The 23,561-nt window shown below is 51.5% G+C and overlaps 1 protein-coding gene across 1 annotated transcript in view; it reads left to right on the top strand.

Annotated features, from left to right (window-relative positions):
- PLEKHA7 (pleckstrin homology domain containing A7) overlaps positions 1-11,638 on the top strand; it is a 211,985-nt gene extending 200,347 nt beyond the window's left edge. Inside the window, exons 24-27 of the mRNA XM_034645328.1 lie at positions 2,302-2,460; positions 4,911-5,044; positions 5,823-5,965; positions 9,473-11,638. Coding sequence (XP_034501219.1) covers positions 2,302-2,460; positions 4,911-5,044; positions 5,823-5,965; positions 9,473-9,495 — 459 coding nt within the window. The 3' untranslated portion in view covers positions 9,496-11,638. The remainder of the gene's footprint in view (positions 1-2,301; positions 2,461-4,910; positions 5,045-5,822; positions 5,966-9,472) is intronic.
- Positions 11,639-23,561: the final 11,923 nt, after the last annotated feature.

The following is a 23,561-nucleotide window of genomic DNA, read 5'->3' as shown; positions in this document are numbered from 1 at the left end:
CTGTGCTGCCCCCTGGTGTGCTTCCAGGCACTGCATCCTGCCCACAGTCCCCTTCTGCCCCTTCGGGAAACATTCCATTTTGACTTTTCCGTGTTGTTTGAAATCACTGTTTCCCTAGCCCTCCATCCCGACCGCTCTTTCCCTAATTCATTGCACAAGCTCTTTTGCTTTTAGTGTTACCGCTCATTGCCTCTCTAATCCTGCCTGATTGTGTTTACAGAAGCTTCTAATTTGCATTGAACGTTCTCTAACTGGCCTGTGCTCTTTGTTACCAGGCTTGTAATAGCAGCTGTCGTCTCCGTAGCCTAGCTAGCACTACCATGTGCAACTCACCTTTCTACTGCCCCCTTGATGCAGGCCCACGGACGCATACTTCACTTAACCCAAAAGCCGCCCACAAGGCTGAGCCAGCCTGCTGCCTGAGGGCCGTGATCATGGGCAGAGGTCTGGGCACTATGAGTTGATCCAAATCCATGCCTTCCACCTGGATGGTAGACACAGTCTTCAGAGATTGCACGTTTAAATAAATCCTACCAAGTCTAAAATGGTTCAGTTTTAATTCCTCCGGTCCTATTGCACAGTTTCTTATGGAAAACTTTTGTGTTTCTAATATTTAATAATTTGAATGGATGCCAAGATATATTATGTTCTGTATTCTGAGGGCCTCTCTGCAGCTGTTAGCACAGACACCAAAGGGGTAAGACCCAGGACACTCATATCCTGAAAAGCTGCAAAGCCGATAACTTTTAAACTTTATAAGCAAATGTCATTTGGGGTAACACTGACCTTTTACAACTTGATGTCTCAAATGTAGAAAGATCTAAAAATCATAACTTGAGTATCTTGTAATTTTTCTCTTAAAAAAGACTTGTGTAAGTCTCTGCATCAACGCCAATAAACGTGTTGCTTAATGACAATGGATTGGCGTGGTTCTTCCCCAGGATACATCATAGAGTCTAGCGAACTTTTCCTGTTTGTGGAAACAATCAGGCTGGGTTTAAACGAGGACTTGTCTCTATTTGGGGCACTTGTGAGCGTGTAAGAAAATGTACATTTTCTTTGTGAATCATTAAATTAATTTTTCATCCTTAGAACTTCAAATGCCTAATCCTTTCATACTGTAATTGGAAATCATCACCTAAGAGCAATTACATTGGTTTGGAGTCAGTATTGAGAGCTTGTGCATGAATGGGTGAAATGTGTTGATAGAGCTATGGGTTTGGGCCTTTGGGGGTCTTGAGGGGGCGCATCAAAGATAATCATGACCACTTGGGGCTCTATGAGATGTATGGGGTGGGACAGAGGAGGTCTGCTGGGATGGAGAAGCATCTGTTTGGTTTATGCTCAAGAAAAGAGAGGCTTTGAGCCTGTTGCCTTCTCTCTGCAACGTGCTCAGGGTCGAAGGCCTGTGAGGACATAAGCCATAGACGACTTGAAAGGCCCCTATAGAGTTGCAGGGTTGCGTTTAAATCTTGAAATGGCCAGTTTAGTTTTTCCCTCTGTGCATGCTTGTTACATAGCTGGTACTAAGGAAGAACCTGGGAAATATTGCATTTGATTTAGCATTTCAATTTTATATAGTTTCATTTTTTTCCAACTTAAAGTATCTGCCCCCAAATAGACGCCTGGGTAAGCAGCAGTTTAGCTGCCTCCCTAGGCCCAAACTCTTCCTGCTTGGACCTTCCCTACCCTGCCGTGGGTGCAGTACCCCCACCCCTAAATGTATCCTCCAGGGGGTACCCGTTAGAGTCTTCACTATTGGTACGTGCTTACCAGGGCCTCAAAGGGCTTGTTTTTTCCATCATTTCTGAGCTGAAATGTATGGCTACTAGACCAGAAAGCCTTCCACAAGCTGTGGGGCAGCTTCTCTGGAGCTCTGTCCCAGGCTCTGTTTCGCGGTCACCCTCTTGGACCCGGAAACTTCCTGTATCTCTGGGGACCATTGTGAGTCTAAAGTCATGGGTCTTAGAACTGGGCCCTAGAGGTATATGTGTGAATCCTCTGGGGGCCCAGATGGGAGAGAAATCAGCAGCCTGGCATCAGGCCCTATAAAAGGGGCAGAGGCCTCATTCTGCATTATACCGGGGTTACAGCATCCCGCAGGGACCGTCCATGTCCCACAACCGCTGCCTTGTTTTAGAAGAGGTTGAGGGCCTCATGGCCACACAGCTTTTCCCCAGCGGGTCACAGGCCCCCTTCCCAAGGATCGCAGTGCCTGCAAGCCCCATCGGAAAGGGGACAAGCCTGGCTCCTTTAGCAGTCAGGAAGTGACTACATTTAACCTTCTTGTTCTGTTGCCAGTGGAAGCGTGAGCAGGACTTTGACCTGCAGTTGCTGGAACGGGCCATGCAAGGGGAGAGAAAGGACAAGGAGGAAAATGGCTGGTTGAAAGTGCAGGCCATGCCTGTCACTGAGTTGGACCTGGAGCCTCAAGACTATGACTTGGACATCAGCAGAGAGGTGAGGGCAGGGGCTTCTTTCCTGTCCCCCCCAGGAGAAACAGCCTTCGGCTTGTGGCCTGACCAACCCTCCCAGTGGCACTGGGGGGTGGGTGTTGTCCTGAGTGGGGACAAGGCTCAGCTTCCATGTGGCCAGGAGAATGGATGAATAGCAGCTTGAGGCAATAAAAGGAGCCAAGGCATTTTTTTAAAAAATATTTTTTATTTATTTTTCTGAGAGAGAGAAGCGGGGAGAGAGAGAGAGGACAAGTAGAGGTCGAAGCAGACTCCCTGCTGAGCAGGGACCTGGATGCAGGACTTGATCCCAGGACGCTGGGATCATGACCTGAGCCGAAGACAGACACTTAACCAACTGACTGAGCCACCCAGGCACCGCAGAGCCAAGGCATTTTGGTGCAGATTCCGGTCTATCCATTTCTCTCTCTCTCCATAATTGAGGGCAAGTCATTTAACTTCTCTGAGCCTCGGTTTCCTCGACAGTAAAGTGGGTTGTGGTCAGGATGAAGTGAATCAGCACATTGCCTGGAGGATTAGCAGCGGTCAGAAAACCATGAGCACAGGGCCTGGCACATAGTAGGCATGTGATGAGATAGCTGTTGTTATTGGGAAACACTCCCCGGAAAATGAGGAGTTGGCTTTGCAACTGGCCAGTCAGGCCAACTTGGGCAATTAGACTTGGTTCCGGGGGTGGGGGGCAGTGGGGGGTGGTGGTGGAGGCGAGCAGGTTTGAAAATCACAGGTGAAATTTTTCAACCCTGGCCGAACCTAGGAGACCTGCATAGTTCTGGTCTGAGTTCTTCTAGTGCCCTCTGGTGGCACAGATGCATCATGACTGGCCAAGCCCAGGAAAGCAAGTAACCCCTGGGTCTTCTATCATTCAGGAATGTATCTTACCCAAGGGAAGAACAAGGAATTAGAGGGTGACAGATTCAGGGTCTTCAAGACGTGGGGACATCTCCTGTAGCCTATGTTGTGTCATCTGTAAGCTCCATAGAACAGTGTCTATGGCTGTTTAGTTCACCTCTGTGCACTTAGTGCCTAGCACAGGGCCTGGCACATAGTAGGTGCACTGTAAATACTTCCCAAGTGACAACTCTATTGAATGAAGTACACAGGGGCCCACAGATACCCCGTAAGTATTTGTATGGGGACTTGGCATGTCCTGAAACTCCACGAGAGGAAATGTTCTTATCACTTGAAGGATAGATTTAGCAAATTGACACCTGTGGGATTGCTGAGTTCTGGGGTCAGCTGGGGCACTAGGGGTTAAGGAAGCCAGTCTCCTGCCCTCAGACCTTTTCCCTTTGGCACCTCGGCAACAACCAAGGGTCTGTGCTTTCTCAGATTCACACAAGAAGCTGCTCCCTGCTGCCTTGGCAATGGAGGTATGCCTCGTGGTGTCCTAATTGGCATGCCAGCCAGGGGAAAAGTTCTTTCTTATCTCTAACCTAAATCCCTCCTGCTGCAATGTAATCTACTTCCTCTGGATATGCCCTCATTGGAAATAACAGAGAAGAGCTTATTGCTTGCCATCTTTCACCAGAATTGAAAGGTCTGCCTGGGTTTAAATTCAAGTGCAGATCTGCCCTGGGATTGGATTTAGCTTGTTTTTAGAAGCTGCAACCAACCTTATTTTAATGTGCTTTTGTAGTTCCAGAAGGAAGAAACCCCCTGGGGTGTGCCGAAGTTGCGTTTAGAGTTCTGAATCTAAGCAGGGTGTCACCCGGCTGAGGTTGCTGCTGGGCTCACGTCAGAGACTGGTGGGGGGGAGCTGGGGACATTGTCCTCTTGCGACCAGTGAATACTGCATGGCTGCTGCCCGTCTAGAGCAGAGGAGCTTCTGTAGGAACAGAAAGCATTATCACTTCCTTTCATCCACCCACCCACCCACCCACCGGTTCCTCTACCTACCCGCCTACACATCCATTCGCCCATCCAAGGAGTATTTGCTGCAGGGCTACTGAGTGTCGGGTCCCTGCACTAGACAGCAGAGAGACAAATAGAAAACGGGACAGGATGCCGGGGGCGGGGTAAGGAGGGTCAGCGAAGACTTCTGGAAGTGAGGTCCACAGGGTGAGGAGGAGTGGAGCGAATGGAAGAGCATCCCATGCAGAGGGGAGGGCAGGGGCAGGGGCCGCACGGTGGGTCAGTGTGGCTGTGGAGGTGAGCAGGGCTCAGCTCACATTGAAGGCGGCATTAAGGAGAATCATTTGGTCCTGAGGGCTTCCAGCCTCACTCGCTAGCCTTTCCCCTTCCCTTCCGTTGGCCTGAAGGAGTTTGTCCGGTGTGGTGGAAAGAACACGGTTCAGATCCCGACTCCACAGTGGACTGCAGTTGATCTCAGCAAGTTACTTAACTCTGTGGGCTCTGTATGTTGGGGGACAGGGCGAGGAGCAAGTTCTAAACCCAATATCTGAGCCCCCTGCCACCGCCACCCGGTCCTTTCCTCAGCTGGCCAAACCAGAGAAGGTGTCCATCCCTGAGCGTTACGTGGAGCTGGAGCCCGAGGAGCCGCCCAGCCTGGAGGAGCTGCGGGCGCGCTATCGTAAAGCCGAGAAGATCCGCACCATCCTCGCTCGTTCCAGGTCAGCTCTTACGACACTTGCTGACAGCCTGCCAGGCCGACCCCGGGGCTGTCTGTCCTGCCTGGGCCCTGGGCCAGGCTGGCTAGGGTGCATGTTTTGCCAGGTCTCTGACTCAGGTAAGCCCTCTTTATTACAAAGGGTAGGCTGGCTCTCAGGACGGCACGGATGGGTCTGAGAGGAGGCTTGCTAGGTCATCTGCAAGTCCCGAGGACGCCATAGAGGGCCGCCCTGGTCCTTGCTGCCAGACCTGCGTCTTGTCGATGTAGGGAGTGGAGCCAAGTGTGACGGTGAGGTGGACCTAGCTGGAGACCAACCCCAAGGCTGGTCCTCCAGGGTGAAGGCCTGTGTTCCCTCACACAGATCCCTAGACCAGAGCCAGGGGCTCAGCCTTGTTCTGAGGTGGCAGAGGCCTTGCCCGCTTCCCTGGAGGCCAGGACAGGAGGCTTTCCTATCTCCTCAGCCCCTGGAGCTTCAGGAACATAAATCTGGTATTTGAGGGCCTCTCTTTCAGAGTTAGGTTAGCCTTTTCATTTCGGGATTTGATAGGAACGCAGAGCTGGAACTCTCTTCTTAAGGCCGTGATCCCCCAGAGGAGGAACAGAGCTGTGGTTGGGTGTTTGGGAGAAGCACATACCACTTGGTCTAGAGAGAAAGTGCACTGTGTTTATCTGATGCCCCTTCACAGGGTGAGAGCCTCTAGGCCAGGGAGACCCTCCTCTCCTGGGGCAGGTGGCAGGGGCGGGGAGGGCCCATAGCCTGCCTTCTGGCCCTCCTGCAGCATGTGCAACCTGCCGCCGACACCAGGCCAGGACCGGAGCAGCGCGGCCGACCTGGACTCGCAGCTGCAGGAGCAGGAGCGCATCATCAACATCTCCTACGCGCTGGCCTCTGAGGCCTCCCAGCGCAGCAAGCAGGTGGCAGGTGAGGCCACGGATGCCAGCCTCCAAGTCTGGCTCCCACTCGCTGCTCGGGCTCGGAGCCCAGCACGGCCTGTCAGGGAGTCTGCAGAAAACCAGCCGTCAGGCTTGGTAGTTGCGTGTTCTCCTGTCCCACAAACACCCCAGGGCGTGGGAGGTGAGACGGGGCAGGGCAGGCGGTGGGGGAACTGAAGCTCGGGAGTGTCAGAGGCAGGAGGTCCGGGAGAGGGCGTCTGCAGCTCGTTCTTAAATCTGGGAGTTTCTCTGAGAATGTGGCTTAAGAACAGGTTTTTCAGGCCCCTGAGACAGGGGGCCAAGGCTAAGGTTTCTGGCTTCATGAGAAAAGGGGGCAGGAAAGCATTGGTGTTTGGATTTCTGGCTGGGGCGAGGCAAAGGGGGCCCCTCTAGCCCTCCCTGGGACCCCTGCTGTGGCCCCCAAATCAAAGCCACTATCCACTTTATCAGAGTGGTCTCTGCCAGTAGCAGGACTTGGGAAGTGGGACTTTGCTGGCCAGAGGGGAAAACACCATGGGATGGGAAGGGGTATGTGTGCGCATGCACACGAGCGTGTATGTGTGTGTACAAGGCTTTCTCTCTCAGCCAGGAAACAGACTCGTGGCTCCTCCCTCCACCCACATCTCCGTTCCCTGTGTGTGCTCTCCCAGTTGACCCAGTGCTCTTTGTCACACAGATGCAGGGGCCACTGTGTGGGCAGTGCCCGTGGCCAGGTGTGCGCTAGGCCTTCCGGGGAGGGAGTGATCATAGAGTCTGAAGTGCTGTTCCACTTCCGTCCCCCCAGCCCTCCAACCCTGGCCAAGGGGTCTGCAAGTGACGAAGGGCGGGGCCTGCTGGGCCCTGAGGGGACTGGCCCTGGAAGTCTGGTCTGGGCAGCAGAGCTTGAACATCACTTCGAGAAGCCAGGGCAATGGCCTCGGACAAGGGGAGGGCTCTTCTCTGTCCCCCCTGCCCCATGCTGTGACCCTGCACAGATCCCCTGCCGTCCCTGCTCTCCTCACTCCCGTGAAGACATGCAAAGTAGGCTGAGCGGTGGTTGGTGCAACCGGGGAGACCATAGAAGACTCACCCGGGCCCTCCTCCCAATGATCCTGCGGGCTCCTTGTGGCCCCTCTCAGTCATTTTGACTCCTTTCCGTGTTGAGGGGTCCAGCAGGGATACTCCCCCCACACCACCACAAGGTGCCTCCGTGTCTGGCCTGTGCTTGCCCTACCCACGTGGACCTCAGCTTCCTCACGGCTGGCAGGCAAGCCACAGCTTTCCCTTACTCTCGCTCCCTCTCTCTAGCTCAGAGGCATAGCTGGGAACTGCAGGCCGGTCCCAACTGGGCCCCCACCAGTGGGTATGCTGCCCAGGCCATTAGTGGTGGGCAGTGCGGCCCGCGCCACCCCAGCCCTGCCGAGTGGGGGGCATCAGTGCTGCAGGAGCAAACGAGGAGCCTGACGCCCCACTTGATTCCTGTGTGCCCGTCTAGCGCAGCAGCTGGCCCTCCTCCCGCCTAAAGCCCCCCTGTCCTCCAGGACGGTGCCACCTTACCCCCCCTTAAGCAACGGACTCCACTACACCTTTGTCTAACACCTTCCAAGTAAGAGCCCTGCCTGGCCTGCCCCTCCCCTAGTGCCGAGCATGTCCCCCCTCCCTCCGCCGCTGAGATGATTGCAGTGCCCCCTGCTGACGCTTCCTTCCACTGGCAAAGCGGCCGCTGGGGAGACCGTCCCTGGTAGGTGGGTGGGGGATGGACGGCTTTTAGGAACTCAGTTCTCGATGGCTTCACTGCAGTAGAGGCTGGGTGATCCAAGCCCCCTGCCTCCCTGAAATAGAAGCTAGAACTGTATCCCTTCTACCCAGCTGTCTTTTCTGTAGGGAGCCTAGGGCTGCAAGGGACCAGTGCAGGCCAAGCTGCCAGCTTGGGGTTGGAAGAGTTAGTCTTGGCCTCTCGGGGTTTTGGTCAGAGAATTTGAAGAACTGGAAGACTAGAAAAATCCAGGAAGCTGAGGCCCAGTGAGGAGATGGAGGGTCACTCCAGGCCAAGTGGAATTGGTGTGGGAGCAAGGAGTGGGACTGCCCTTTCTGGCACTCGAGCACCTAGGAGGGTGAGAGGAAGGGAAGCTTCGGGGGGAGGCCACCCAGAGCAATGTGAAGTTGGCCCTCAGCATTCAGAATGTTCTGGTACCACCCTTTATGGGGCCTCCCCTTAAGAGCATTTAGTGAAGAGAGGCAGGGAGGTTTAGGGAAGGAGCACTGGAGCAGGAGCCAAGAGGCACAGCGTCTGGTGCAGCCTTGTGGTGAGTTCGAGGCCTGAGCGCAGTTGCCTCACCTGGACAGGGGAGGGTCGGAGCAGAAGTCTCAGCAGTGCTCTTCCTGACATTCCATCTTGCCATCAGTTTGTAGGGTTTCCCTCTCTTCCCTTTGTATGTACTTACGGTTAGCATTGTCGATACCTGCTGGGTGCCAGGCATTGTGCTAAGCATCTCCTTCGATCCACACAACCAGCCTATGAAGAAGTTCACTCCCATTTTATAGATGAGAAAATGAAGCTCTGAGACCTTGAGGGACTTGCCCGAGGCGTTGAAGCTGTAAGTGTCAGAGCCAGGGTTTGAACCCCTACGGTGCAAGTTCAGAGCCTTTGTTCCGTGTCACTACCGTGGACGCATCTGGGCTACCCCCAGGAGCTCTAGGTGTCGGAGAAGGGAGGGACAGAGAGTGTGTGCATTGGGGGTGGGGTTCGTGATCTTCAGGTGTCCCCCAGCCTGGTTCCCTGCCTGCCTGAGGGTGGAAGGAAGAGGTTGGCCTGCTTGGGCCAGGCTCTCGGAAAGCGTGCATTAGAGACCCCGTGACTGAAGAACCACAGGGAAATGCTCCAGCATTTCCTTTGTAAAGGCCACAGTAGGGTGTGTGAATTTCTCCTGGAGATCTGAGTGTGGTGACACCACTCCAGGCCACGGAGAGGCAGGAAAAGGCCCTGTTTCTCCTGGCTTTTGACACCTCCATAGTTGTGAGATCGGCCTTTAATGCTTTCTTTTGGAGCTCATCCACAATCCCGCTTGCCCTCCTGTTAGGGTAAATCCTCATTAGGAGGTGGGTATGATCATTCTGTTTTTAGGTTAAAAAAAGAAATGGGACTCATGGAAGCTAAGAGCATTACTCAGTCACTGAGTGAATGAAGGGCAGGGCCAGAACTGGACCCCAGAGTCCTCTTTGCTCAGGCCTTTTGCCCTGTCAGAGCAGAGACCCAAACCAGGGGCCAGCACGTGTTTGGAAAAACTTTCTAGAAGTGGTAGGGGTGAAGAAAGGGTGGGGCCAAGTGCCCATGAGTCCTAGAAGCTGAGGGTCCCCCAGCAGCGGCCGCATTGCCCCAGCCCCCTGCTCAGTTGCTCTCTGTCTTGTCAGCCTGCCATTCCCCGTTGTGTGCATATAGAGACTTGCCCACTGCGTGCTCCCCCGATGTGGGCTGGGATCCTGCCAGCCTCTCACTGTGTCCTGTGCTTTTTGCCAGCCCAGGCAGTGACTGACCCGTGACCCAACATGCAAAGGAGAAGTCTGGAGCCAGGGGCCCAGTGGAACCAGTTTCGTCTGAGAAGATTGATCTTCCTTCCCCCAAGGAAACCCCTTCCAGCTCAGCAGGGGTTCTGGCTGGAGGAAGGAGCAGCGCACCAACTGTGGGGAGTTCACCAGAGGGCTCAGTCCTAACAACCCCCACCCCCGACTTGTTTTAGTTCAGACTCCTTTTTACATATGACAGAGGCACTTTTGATACACACTGTAAAATACTGACGCTGTATTTTAGAATCAGAATATATTTTCTAATGTTCACCTCGAGGGCCGAGTGGCTGAAAGGTGAGGGTGCAGGATTTGGGAGCTGCACGTGCAGATTCAGGTACCGTGTGGGTGGTGGGTGTGGGTTGGGGAGAAGGGCAGGGCAGCCAGAGGCCAGTCCAACACCCGGCGAACTCAGGTGAGGGTTGGATTGGATATGTGCTTCCGGTGGAGCCCAGCGTTGGGCTCGTTGGCGTGCTCTCTGGGGGAAGAGGGGCCCTTAGCTGCAGAGGTCAGCTGTCCCTGGCCTGGCCAGGTGACCAGAGCTGGGGGGGGGGGGCAACTCCACCAAGCTGCCCTGTGGAACCCAAGTCTATGCCTTGGCCCTTGGGTTAGGTTTAGGGGCAGTAGTGTGTTCAAAAGGTTTTGCTCCCAACCTGCTCCTGAGGCTCTCTCAGCAAAGGGCTCTTCCTGGGAAAAACAGAACAGTTTGCTTTAATTAAAAAAAAAAGTGTACATATACACACTTTGAAATACAGAAAAGGTGAGAGGAAGCACCTTTTATTGTATCATAAGCAATAAACTTCACACTGGGTGGCGTCTACCTAAAACACCCTGACTCCACACTAGGCTGTGATAGGACTTCGCTGCCTGCCCTGGAGAACCTAGGTCAGCTTCCCCAGGACATGGGTCTGGTGGCCAGAGGGCAGGCAGTGTGCCCCCAGCATCCCTGATGGATGGCGGCAGGATTTGGACTTGACTTCCAGTCTTAAGTGAGGAGGCGGCTGCCAAGCCAGGTGCAGTGTTCGTGGCCCTTTATTTAAGTTATGAGCTCGTGATATTCTGCATACAGAAAATGATGTTTTATGGAAAAACAAAAACAAGAAAACCTCCATTGGGTGGGGCCACACTTTAAATGAAAATTTGTCTTTGACTATGGTCGGGAAAAAAAAATCTTAACTATATTTAGAAATTGCTGTCTATTTTTAACTAACTCCATATGCTGCCAGTATCAACTTCATGACATTTGCCAAAATAAGATTTTATTTTTGCCTTTGTAAGATTTTGTTGGAAAAATGAATATTTTGCAAGAAAAAAAAGTTAATTTAAATAAAAGTGTAATGGTTTGCAAAAAAAAAAAAAAAAGAAAAATGTGATGTGCAGATTAAAATATTAACCTGATATGCTTCCTGCTTCTGGCTGGCTATATCCTCATGAGTAGCCTGTATTAGTTTTTTTCCATTTCTTTGGAAAATCCCCAGTGTCAGCTCTCGATCTTGCTTGTGTTCACCTATGAAAAGTTTCTCCTGCTGACAGTTCCTTGACACTTGATTGACTTTGGAGGCCCTGGGGGAAGAAGGCCTGTGCTTTGGGGCCCTTGGTGGGGCTTCAGCAGCTGCTCACGGTGACCCCCCACCCCACCCCAGTCGAGGGGCCTCCGGGCTGTGGACTCCCGCGTGGGGTTGGTTTGGCAGGCAGACTGCAATCCAAGATAGCAGGAGGGACGCCAGGGGACCCTTTCCAACCCACACGCCGCCGGCTCGTTCCAGTGAGGCGGGTTAGTGACGGACCATTGCAAACTAGATTTGTTTTTAATTCATTTTGACTTGTGATGTAGGTTTAAAACAGAAGCCAAGAGGGGCGCGGGTGGTTCAGTCCTTAAAACAGAAGCCAAGAGGCCAGTTCAGCTTGGAGATGTGTGTAGTTCCAAGTTTGTTGTTACGGCAGTTTTCTTCTATTGCCAAGAAGAGCACCCAAGGTTTAGAGTGACTTTCCAACTATTTAAACTTGGGAAGAATAGATTTCAGGGCATTCTGAACAGGGAACGCCGCTGCTTTTTAGCTACTGATCTCTTTTTGAATTTTAAAATAAAAAAACTCTGGTTTTAAGCATCACTTGGAGATATCGCCATACAAGATGGAAGGGGTTGGGTGGGGGAGGGGGAGGGAGAGCGGAGATTCTTCAATAACTGAGTGCAAAAGATAAAAAAAAAAAAAAACAAAAAAAGATACAATACCCCCTACACCCCTACACACAGGGTGGCCATCTGTAGACACAGACTTTTTTTCAGCGAAAACATGTCTGCGGTTTTCTTCTCACTGTTGGTCTCAGTTTCTGTTTCACACATACAATCCTGTGTAGGAGGGAACGTGGCAGCTCTCTGTTCTCTCCAGCTCCAGCCAGGAGAAGGGGTAGCCTCTTCTGTAAGAACTGTGACCCAGACTTGAGTCTACAGAGAGCATGACAGGCCCTCCACTCAGACTCCATGAAGAGCACGTGTGGTTTGGAACAGGCCTGCTCCACCACATCAGGGTGCAGGCAACAGGGCCCAGCCCCCTGTCAACCCTCTCAAGAGGATTCGTTACTTGAGGTAAGATGGGGTCCTCTGTGAAAGTACGTGTCGACTGGGGACCTTCCAGGTGGGACCACTCTGGAAAACCCCATGTGGCCCAGTGATTCCAGCTTTGCTTCTTGACAGGGGCACAGGGCCTGAGCAGAGATTGATTGATTGATGTTTGTTTGTTTTTTTCTGAGCAGAGTTTTAAACAATGGGATCATGGTTGACAAATGTGAGCTGGCTGCTCCTGCATCTGTTTGCGACGTCCCCTCCCGAGGGGAGCGAGTGAGCCCAGGATGTCTATCTAATTTTAGCAAGAATCAACGGGAATGCTTTAGGATCTAGTCTGCAATGGGGGTTGGGAATAATCCCCACTTTAGCTTCCTGACTGCCCAGGTCCTCAGCACGTCCAGGGCATTGTTTCAGTGATTAAAGCTGAGATGCACCTGCGTTTCTGAGTGCGCGTGAAGTAACGGTACCCAGACTGGTGCAGACGTTGAAAACTTTTGTTTGCTCCCATCATCCACTTTTCTGCCTGCCTTCGTGGCTGGCTGTGAGAGTAGAAACTTCCCTCAGCCTGTTTGCCTCCCTCTACCCCCTTGACTGTGGTCTTCCATTACACTGGGTTCTCCAGAATTTTCCTGGCTATTACAGATTGCAGCCCAAGGCCAGGGAAGCCTCTGTCTGCCCCAAGTCAGTTTGGGGATGGGAGGGGTGGGGGTGGATGTGGACCCTGGCTCAGCTAGACAAGAGCCCATTTTGGGCCTTGGGATTTTCCTCCGCCACTGGTTACAGTACCCTATGTATGGCAAGTCCTTTTGTGTTCACACCAAGGGTGGGAAAGAAGCAGCAAATTATTTGTCTAATCCACAAATCATATTTCTGAGACATGGTAGGCAAATTCTGGGAGCCCCCTGCTTCTGATTCAGCATCAGACGCCAGGGTGCACGAGGGACCTTGCCCGTGTGGGTTTCGTGCCGTTATGAAAAGAACAAAGAGACAAGGCTGGGGGGCTGTGAAAAAATGGCAGCCCCTCCCGGCCTGGTAAACACGCCATTGCCTCCACTCCAAAGGCTATCACTTTCATTGCTCTCCGAGCAAAGAAACCTTTCTTCAGAGCGAGTGGCGGGGTACAAAGGCAGAGTACAAAATGTGTGCACATCACAGTCCCTGCAATTCTGTTTGAACAAGCATATTGATTGGGCCTGACCCTGTTACATTTTTTCCCTATTATTTGAAAAGGTGCATCTAAGTGTAGTGAATTGAACCCGTGGAGCTGAACTTTCCATGAAAACTTCTCAAGATATTTCTTTAGTTCAAAGCTTTTGAATTTTAAAGGGCATTTTTAATATGAGTCTGTTGAGTATTCTCTGCCACAGCCCAACAAGGGATGTTAAATGCAGATGAGGCTGGAGCCAGGGCGCAGGGTGGGGGGGTGGGCCTGCCGGCACCGTGAAGGGTGCAGGTCATGGTTGGAGGTGCGGATGAGCCCAGGAAGGGCTGGGCTTTAGAGCAGCCCCTAAGAAAGGACCCTAAAAAGGACCTCCCTGAGCTTACTGGGTCCAGCTTAGGGGTCAGAGAAGAGGCTTTCCAGCTGAGCTTCTCAAAGGCTTTTAAACGGAGAGCCAGAAAAAGCACTTGCTAGGGCTCCTCCTGTTAAACGAGGGTTTCAGCCTCATGAATAGGGGCTCCTGACTGCTCGGCTGCTAGCTTTCTCCCACACTCTGCTTTAGAACTGAGAGGGAATGAGACACAGTCCCTCAGCTGAGGTCACAGAGCCAGACATGAGGCTCCCATTGTCCTCAGCCCTTGAGCTGACATCACTAATCAGTCGCAGATGCTTTCCCAGAGCCTGGAGCCGCATCTCCATCCTTAACTGACTTGACATCTTGGGGCGTTTTGCTAGTTCTGCGGGCTGTAGCAGGGGTTCCTCTGGCCATCATGGCCCTGGGCCCTGAAAGCTTCCACAAAGTCTCATTTTCCCCACAGGTAGCAGGGGTACTCCTGGCCCCCTGAAGGCACACAGCCCCCTTTGACTGAGTCCCTGGCTCACTGTTGGTCCAAATCCCTGTTTGCCTCTGGAGGCCTCTTGAATCTAGAGAGCATCTCCTTCCTAGGCCTTGAATCCAGGTTCAGAGGCAGAATTGTCCCTGGAAGGAGCTAGAAAATTGGGTCCTATGCCGAGAATGTAGACTCTGGGCATCTCAGCAAAACCCTTTTAGTGTCCTTGCAAAATCCCCAGCCTTAGAAGACTATGGCCTGTGGAGGTCAAAATAGGGTCAGAATCATATTAACAAGCAGTTGTTTGGGTATCTTCTCTGCCACAGTTGTGGGAAGACCAGCTCTCCTCAGATTCCTCCTGCCTAATTCTGGGAGCCGGTGAAGGGGTTTCACACACATGCCAACATCTTCTTGGCTGTCACTTTCAGGCCTTCTTGCTGTTACCTGTGTTTCCTGGGACCACGCAAGACAGGTGGGCACACGTGAGGTCCCAATGACAGGAACAGAGCAGCTTTCATGGCCTCTGCCCCCTTCTGCCCACAGCGGGGGGCCTCTGCCCAGGTCCTCCCTGGTCATTTCACGGAGTCCCCAGGCATATCTCACACGAGCTCACAATAATCCTTTCAAGTTGGAGCACTTCTACTAACAGCTTCTTGATGCCTTCTGGCCTTGAGGCCACTGCCCGTGTGCTTCAGGAGAGATGTCTAGCTTGCAGCCCCCTCCCCAGGCTGCAGAGCCCTGAAGTGCCAGATGGGTGATTGTCTCTGTGGACCTCTCCCTGCCCAACCCCAGGCTGCATCTGTACATGAGGATGGAAGATCATTTGCTCCCTAATTTTGTGTCTCATGGGCACCAAAGCAGGGCTGTGCATGCTCTGGTTCACTCTGGGGAGAAGCTTCTTCAAGCTTCTACTCAGGTACTCTCTCCATGGGGACTCGGACACATTCTCTATGTCCCCTTCCTCTGCCTCAGGGACACACTCCCCCCTCTCTCTTGATGTATAATAAACCGGCCCCAGCCCATGTCTTATTTCTCATGATTCTCAAGTCTGGACTGGGCTCAGCTGGGCAGACCACCTCCATGGAGTGATTGCAGGTGCGGGATGTACAAGGTGGGGGGTCTTCACTCACGTGTCTGCCACCCCAGCTGGGAGCTGGCTGGGCATCTCCATCTTTCCACACAGTGTCTGCAGTAGCCGCTTGGTCTTTCTGACAGCAGGAAGGTCTCAGGGCCGTTGGACTCTGGATCTTAGCGGGCAGGTCCAGAATTGGCATAGGGTTGCTTTCTCCACATTCTCTGGAACAAGGCAGGGCTCAGGGCTAGCTGGATTAAGGGGAGGGAGATAGATGCTGCCTCCTGAGGAGTGGACTGGTGTGCACGTACCGGAAGAGCAGGAAGGGACAGTGGCCATCTTTGGAGACACTCTACCCCAAGATCCTCTCCTCATTCTCCTACAGCCACACTGACGCAGGTAAGAGCCTGCATGGCTCCCTCCAGCTTTCTCTTCCCCTGCTGTGGCCGTCTGGGAGCCACATAGCCTGAACGGCGCAGCCACAAGATGCAGGCTGATTGGTCTGAAGTCTCCACCAGGGAGGGACTGCCCAGGAGAGGCCCCAAGGTGTGCAGCTAACTTCGCAGGAGTGAGAAATAAGCATTGATTTATCCCTCCCCTGGGATTTTACGCTTGCTTTGATCCCGTCACATAATCTAGCCTACCCAGGTGGTAGGTGTTATCATTCCCATACTACACACGAGAAAACTGAGGCACAATGGCTCCACGATTAGTAAGCAAGTGGGCAGAAGTTTGAGCTTGTATCTGACTCCAGAGGGCTTTTAACCATTACATTGGCTGCTGTTTCCTTGGAAAGAGGAGCCGTCCCATGGCCCTGGATTCTGGGTCACTTGAAATAGAATTGCCTCTGGTAAGAACGATGAGCTCCTGGAGATCCTGCAGAAGGGCCTGTGGGAGAGTGCCTAACACGGTACCTAGTGAGTAGTAGGTGCTTAGTACGGGGAAGCTGCCGTCATGGCTCCAATTTGACAGCGTCTCCTGGGGATCCCATGGAGAGTGTTACCGTGGCGTGCTTGACCCAGCCCTCCAGCCCTGGGTTTTGGGGCTCAGAAACCACATTTGTCAGCATCAAGTGTTAGGCTGTTTCTCAGGGCAATGATCACACTCACTGGGCTCAGAAGACAGATGGAGAAAATTGAGTGAAAACCTAACTGCCAGGCCACTCGTGTTCACTGACACACACACACCCTTCCTGAGGCCAAGTCTTCCTTGGAAGGTTGCCTGGCAGTCTTGAGACCAAGGCAATCCTGGGGTCACTGAGCAGTACCAGCTGAGGTCCTATCTCCACTGTAGGATGCTCCCATCCTGACACCTGATGACATGTTTCTAGACCAGGGCTTCCTCTCTCGGGACAGAATAAGATGCACCAGCCCTCAGGTGCTCCCTTCCTCTGTGACTGTGGCAGGCTGGTCTCCTGTCAGTAGGTTGACACCGCGGGAAGGAGGCAGAGGTAACAAGCACAGTTTGGAGCCAGGCTGCCTGGAATCTAACCCTGGTTTGCTCCATCTTCCAGCTGTGACCTTGGCCAAGTTACTTAAGCTCTTCAGGCCTCAGTTTTCTCACCTGTAAAATAAAGGTTTATATTAGCAACTAACCTCAGTAGAGTTGTGAGGATCAAATGTTATTACACAGAAAATGCTAAGCACAGTTTCCAGCCCCATAGGAAGCACTGGAAAAAAAGGTATGTTATTCACCGGCATTTAAGTTATCATTTAATACCTATCACACTTATTCTTTATTTGTTTACTTATTCATTGCATATACAAAAATATATGCTTCGTGAGAGCAAGGGTATATTGTCTTGTTCAAATTATCTCTAGGTCCCAGAATGATGTCTGCCGTAAGAAGGGAATAAGAAAGAATGTGTTGGACATTGAACGAGAGAAAGTCAAGGCTTATTGGCCAGGGAGTCTCCTGTCTACTTCAGACGACTTTGCCTGTCTCTGCTCTGCTCCGTTATGTGTTTTATACTGCAGCCCCTCGAGAGCGTCACCTGTACCCTCTTCATAAGTTCCTTGAGTAATAGGTAAGAAGAGGGAGTGAGGAATTGAAAGCTACCCTTATTAACTCTGACCTTGGGCAAGTTCCTGAACCTCCCTAAGCTGTTTCCTCCTCTGAAAGATGGGAATAATAGTACCTCCCTTCCTGGGCAATTGTGAGGACTGAATGGGATCATGCTTGGACACTGTTGCTGGTGTTGGAGCACTAAGCCAGGGTTCACCGTGCTCGTTTGCCCTCCTGTGTGCTGTTTACCGTGAAGAGCGGGGTTCCAGATGGTTCTCCACATTCCTACCGTCTCCTTTCCCTGCTATGGCAGGTTAAACAGGTTCGGGGTCATCTGTTATCCCTAGTCTTGCTGCCCTCCACTGTCTGCCTGCCATTTCATTTATTTATTTATTTTTTTTAAGATTTATTTCTTTGGGGGGGGAAGGGGCAGAGGGGGAGAGTATCCAAGCAGACTCCCACTGAGCCCAACGTGGGGCTCGACCTCACGACCCATGAAATCAGGACCTAAGCGGAATCCGAGAGTTGGCTGCTCAACCAACTGAGCCCCCCAGGTGCCCCTGTCTGCCATTTTAGACGGGTACCTGCAGCAGGTGAAAACGGCGCAGGGCTTTTGAAGTTGGGGTTCACAAGGCCGTGCCACTGCCAGGCTGCCTCTCTGAACTCTCCAGGGGCCAAGGACAGGCGAATCCTCTGAGGCCTCCCCCTGCAGCCCTGCGGCTGTCCACCCGACGTCAGATCAACCTGCGCCTGCCCCTTTGATGTCAATTCCCAAACTGGAGCCTCGTGCCCTGCTCTGAGGACCTGGGCTTTGAAGTTGGCCTATAAACTGAGCTTTCAGGAAGAAAGTTGTCTGTTGTGCCTCAGAGCACGGCTGGGCCCTGTAAAGGCATTCAGAGTGCCGTGAACACCTGCTAAATAATTCTTTCTGGGCCCAAGAAAGATTCATTCCGTTTAAAGGGGAGGAAAACTCCCTTGACCTTTTCGAGGGGAGGTGGGTAGAGAGGGTTTTTGCAGCTGCTCGCTGAAGTCACGTGGGGCAGGCAGGTTGTCACTGAGAACTGAGCTCCAGTGACTGCTCCGAAAGGGCTCCCTAGCCCTCACTCCTGACCCGAGGGCCTCTCAACCAGTCCTGCTCCCCCTCCCATTCACTGGCCTCCTACCGTCAACAAGGGAGAAGACTGGGCCTTCTCAGGGAAAGAGAGGCCTCAGCTCTGCCCCCGGCCCCCCNCGCCCCCCCCCCCCCCCGGTCCAGGCCAAACCCTGCAGCAAACAGCAGGCCTTCCTTTCCTTCCAGCGCCTGTCGCCTGCCGTGGTCAAGAGGTGAGGCAGACAGGATTTCCTACCTGCGGGAGTCCTGGAAATAGTCCCGGTTCACATACACTGAGCACTGAGGCCAGGCCCTCCGCGGGGCCCCCTTTTGTGCACGGTCGGATACTAGGATGTGTGTGTGCGGTTCTGCGGACAAGGTCTGACGTACCTAAGTGTGTACACACGGTCACAGCGGGCAGCTCCGTGAAAGATCAACGACTGGCACCGGCACACGTGCTGCCTCACGTGCTGCCTCGGTCAAGAACTCAGTTCGCCCGGAAGCCGGGAGCCCGCCCGGAAGCCGGGAGCCCGCCCGGAAGCCGGGAGCCCGCCCGGAAGCCGGGAGCCCGCCCGGAAGCCGGGAGCCCGCCCGGAAGCCGGGAGCCCGCCCGGAAGCCGGGAGCCCGCCCGGAAGCCGGGAGCCCGCCCGGAAGCCGGGAGCCCGCCCGGAAGCCGGGAGCCCGCCCGGAAGCCGGGAGCCCGCCCGGAAGCCGGGAGCCCGCCCGGAAGCCGGGAGCCCGCCCGGAAGCCGGGAGCCCGCCCGGAAGCCGGGAGCCCGCCCGGAAGCCGGGAGCCCGCCCGGAAGCCGGGAGCCCGCCCGGAAGCCGGGAGCCCGCCCGGAAGCCGGGAGCCCGCCCGGAAGCCGGGAGCCCGCCCGGAAGCCGGGAGCCCGCCCGGAAGCCGGGAGCCCGCCCGGAAGCCGGGAGCCCGCCCGGAAGCCGGGAGCCCGCCCGGAAGCCGGGAGCCCGCCCGGAAGCCGGGAGCCCGCCCGGAAGCCGGGAGCCCGCCCGGAAGCCGGGAGCCCGCCCGGAAGCCGGGAGCCCGCCCGGAAGCCGGGAGCCCGCCCGGAAGCCGGGAGCCCGCCCGGAAGCCGGGAGCCCGCCCGGAAGCCGGGAGCTCGCCCGGAAGCCGGGAGCCCGCCCGGAAGCCGGGAGCCCCTCCGGAGCACCCTCCCGAGCTCCCCTCCCACTCAGTAGGCCCTCCCTCTCCGGGGAAAGATCACTTTTGCGGTAACTACTTACTTGCTTTTTCTCCATAGTTTTACTGTCTAAGCAGGCATCACCAAATTCGATAGCTCAGGTTTGTTTTCTGAAATGTGCACGGCTGGACTAATAAAGAAGGCATTCCCTTGTGTCTGGCTTTGTTTCACCAAACCCTGTATTTATGATAGCTGTCCTTGTAACTCTGTTTCACTTGGTTCGCTCTTGTATAGTATTCAGTGTGGGTACATTCGACGAGTGTTTATCCATTCGACTGTCAAAGGACATTTGGGCATTTCCAGTTGGAAGCTATTATGAATAAGACTGCTATAAGCATTTTTGTGTGTGTCTCTTGGTGCTCGTACATTCATCTGTCTTCTGGTATATACCTGGTGTAGAGTTGCTAGGTGGTAAGATAGGCATATCTTCAGTGGAGGTAGAAAATGCAAACTGTCTTCCAAAGTAGGGGTACTAATTTTTAGTCCTACCATGAATGTGAGTTGTGCCACATCCTCGCTGTGGTGGCAGCCTCCGAGGTGGCCCCCAATGATCTCTGCCTTCTGGTATTCACATCCTGTGTCAGCCCCTCCCACTAAGTACGGGCTGGAGCTAGCAGTTCCCTTCTAATAAAAAAGGATGGAACATAACAGGATGTCACTTCCAAGATGAGGTTACAAGAAGACTAGCTTCTGTCTTGAGCATCCTCCCTTGCTTTCTCACTTGCTTACTGTGAGGGAAGCCGTGTCATGAGTTCACCTCTGGAGAGGACTGCAGGGCAAGGAACTGATGTCTGACCAACAGCCAGCAAGGACCTGAGGACTACAGCAGTCATGTAAGTGAGCTGGGAAGTGGGTCCTTTCCCCAGGCAGATCTGGAGATGATGGCAGCCCCAGTTGCCATCTTGATTACAGCCTTGTGAGAGACTCTCAGCCAGAGGCACCCAGCTAATCAGATTCCTGACTCAAGGAAACTGTAAGATAAATGTTTATTATATTAAGCTATTAAGTTTGGGGGTAACTTATATAACAATAGATAATCTATGCAATAGAACTTTCTTTTTAACTTTAGCCATTTTGATGTGTATGAAGTAGGTTTATTAGTATCTCTCTGATTATTAATGATATTGAGCATGTTTTCAAATGTTCATTGACCATTTGGATTTCTTTCTTTTTNTTTTTTTTTTTTTTTTTTTTTTTTTTTTTTTCTTTTTTTTTTTTTTTTTTTTTTTTTTTTTTTTTTTTTTTTTTGGTAAAGTACTGTCAGGACTTTTGTCGTTCTGTGGGATTGCATATCTTTTCCTTGTTAATTTGTAGGGTTTCTGAATATAAGCCTATATTGGCTTGTGTTACTTCTAGAAAGCAGAGCCTAAGGCAAGGGCTTGCAGGAAGATAGTTTACTTGGGAAATGATCCTATGGAACAGAAGTGGAAAGCAAAGAGAAGAAACCAATAGAAGGGTACCTTTTCTTTCTTTCTTTCTTTCTTTCTTTCTTTCTTTCTTTCTTTCTTTCTTCCTTCCTTCCTTCCTTCCTTCCTTCCTTCCTTCCTTCCTTCCTTCCTCTTTCTTTCTTTTTAAAGATTTTATTTATTTATTTGACAGAGAGACAGCCAGTGAGAGAAGGAACACAAGTAGGGGGAGTGGGAGAGGAAGAAGCAGGCTCCCAGTGGAGGAGCCTGATGCGGGGCTCGATCCCAGGACACCGGGATCACGCCCTGAGGCAAAGGCAGATGCTTAATGACTGAGCCACCCAGGTGCCCCATGAAGGGTACCTTTTCAGCCTGGTGACTGTGGTGGGAAACGGGCTCAATCTCACTGGGGCCTTCTGAAGAGCCATGTAAAATGCACCTCAAAATTATCTGAGGTATGAAAGAGAAGACCACTTACGGGACCCCACTGACCAGGGGTTTCCTGCATCAGGTGTCCCCCATATCTCCAGATCCCACATGTGTCTCCCATATGAACCCCATATTGGGGCAGCCAAGAGGCCATAGGGCATCAAATGAGAGGTGAGGCTAAATGAGACCCCACAGCAGTAATAGCTAGAGTAAAATGGGGCCCTAGAAGATGTGCAGTGGAGAACGAGAAGTATCTGACACAAAGCCTTGTATTGGTGATAACGAATTGCTAATATATTATACTCTGTGGCTTGTATTTTTACAGTGTCTTTTAATGAATAGATATTACTAATTTTAAGGTAATCAAGTTTATAAGGTTTTCCCTTTGTAGTTTGTGGGTGTTTTGTTTTGTTTTGTTTTTTGTTTCGCATCTTGTTTAAAGAGCCTTCCTATACTGAAGTCATAACAATGTTCTTCTATAGTATTATTTTTTCTTATAATGTTGTCTAAGAGCTTTATTGTTTTGCCTTTTACAGATCTCCAATCCATCTGAAATTGATTTTTAAGGTGTGAAGTGGACATCAGTTTTCATTTTTCTATGTAGATATCCAGATTATTGAAGAATCTATCATTTCTTACTGCTGTACTCCACCACCTTTGTCATAAATCAAACATTCATATGTGTGAGAATTTATTTCTGGGCTCCTTTTTTTCTGAATCCGTTGTCTATTTGTCTGTCATTGTATCACACTATTTTAATGACTGGAGCTTCGTAGTAAGGGTTGGTACCCAGAAAAGCAAGGTGTCTGTCTTATGCTTCACAAATATCTTTGCCTATTTTTGGTCTTTTGCATTTCTTCACAGATTTTAGAATCAGCTTGATAAGTTTCACCCCCCACTGTCAAATGGATGGGTTTTTTTTTTTCTCCTGTTAAGACTGCATTACATGTAGATTACTTTGGACAGAACTGTGTCATCTCTACAATATGTGTCCTAATCCATGAACATGATATATTCCTTCATTTATTCAGGCTTTTAAAATTTTCTTTCCAAAATATTTTACAGAAAGAAAGAATTCTGCTTCTAGCAATGGTGGACAAGGTGACTTTGAATCACTTTCCTGAGAACAAATAGAAAAGGAGGCCAAAGTACCAAAAAAAACCCCATATTTGAAGGCACTGGAGAGTTGTCAAAGCTCTGTATGGAGCCAGGATTCAAAGGAAAGGTAGAAGTACGAGGTCAGCATTTGGTACCATTTTCCCCGAGGTGCATCACCCATTCTGAAAGCAGTCAGCCAAGGACCCAGGGGAGTGCCTTTGCATAGATTTAGGGCTTGACAGCTCCCCATCTCCAGTACTCTTCCTTCCAAATCCCAGTCTCCCCGACAACCTCACATGCTGGTCTCTGTTTCTTCCACCCAGGGAATCTGCTGCTTCTGTTTATACTCCTTTCCTTTACTGTGGTTGGAAAATGACCTCAGGGAGAAAGGAGGGTTGAATGTAGAAATCAGTGTGGTTCCTTTCTCTCAATGATCAGAAGCCCTGTGTGGGTTGGCCAACACAAATTTTTTATCTTCACTCTTGAAGCACATTTTCACTGGATAGGATTCTAAGTTGGTGGGTTTTCTTTTCTTTTTTTTTTTTTTTCCCCTTTCTCCCAGTGTTTTGAAGTTATCATTACATTGTGTTCTGGCTTCTTTCATTTATGTTGAAAAGTCAACTGTCTTATTTTTGCGCCCTTAAAGACAATGTGTCTTTTCTTCTCTGTTTGCAGTTACTTTTCTTCTGTCTTTGGTTCACAGCACTTTCACTAGAATATGTCTAGATGTGAGTTTGTCTTTACCCACTTTGGAATTTAGAGATTTCAGGTGGATATTTTTTGTTAGTTTGGGGAGATTCTTTTATCTCAGAAAAATTTATTTTCCTCATATTCTATTTCTCTCTTCAAGGGATATATAATTGTATGAATGCTCTTTTTACCCTTGTAGGAAACAATACCACATTACGCAAGAACTCCATCTGTGTGAGAAGGATTTGACAAATCCGTCTTTCTCTTACTGAAATGCTTTTGCCACTCAGATTCTCCCATACTCTGAAGCGGTGTCCGTCTCTGACACGAGCAGTGGCAAAACCCACAAATCACCATGGAATTTGGACATAGTCACCTTTTGTTTCAAGGACATAGGGCAAAATATGTGGAGGATTTTCCTGGTCACAAGGTTAAATGTTTAAGGTTTTAGGCTGTACTATGCCAGCCATGAGTGGCAGATTCTGAGTGATAAAGGCACCT

This window comes from Ailuropoda melanoleuca, chromosome 16 (assembly GCF_002007445.2).
Source record: "Ailuropoda melanoleuca isolate Jingjing chromosome 16, ASM200744v2, whole genome shotgun sequence".
NCBI classification, from domain to species: Eukaryota; Metazoa; Chordata; class Mammalia; order Carnivora; family Ursidae; genus Ailuropoda; species Ailuropoda melanoleuca.
This window is presented reverse-complemented; position numbering and strand designations above follow the sequence as displayed.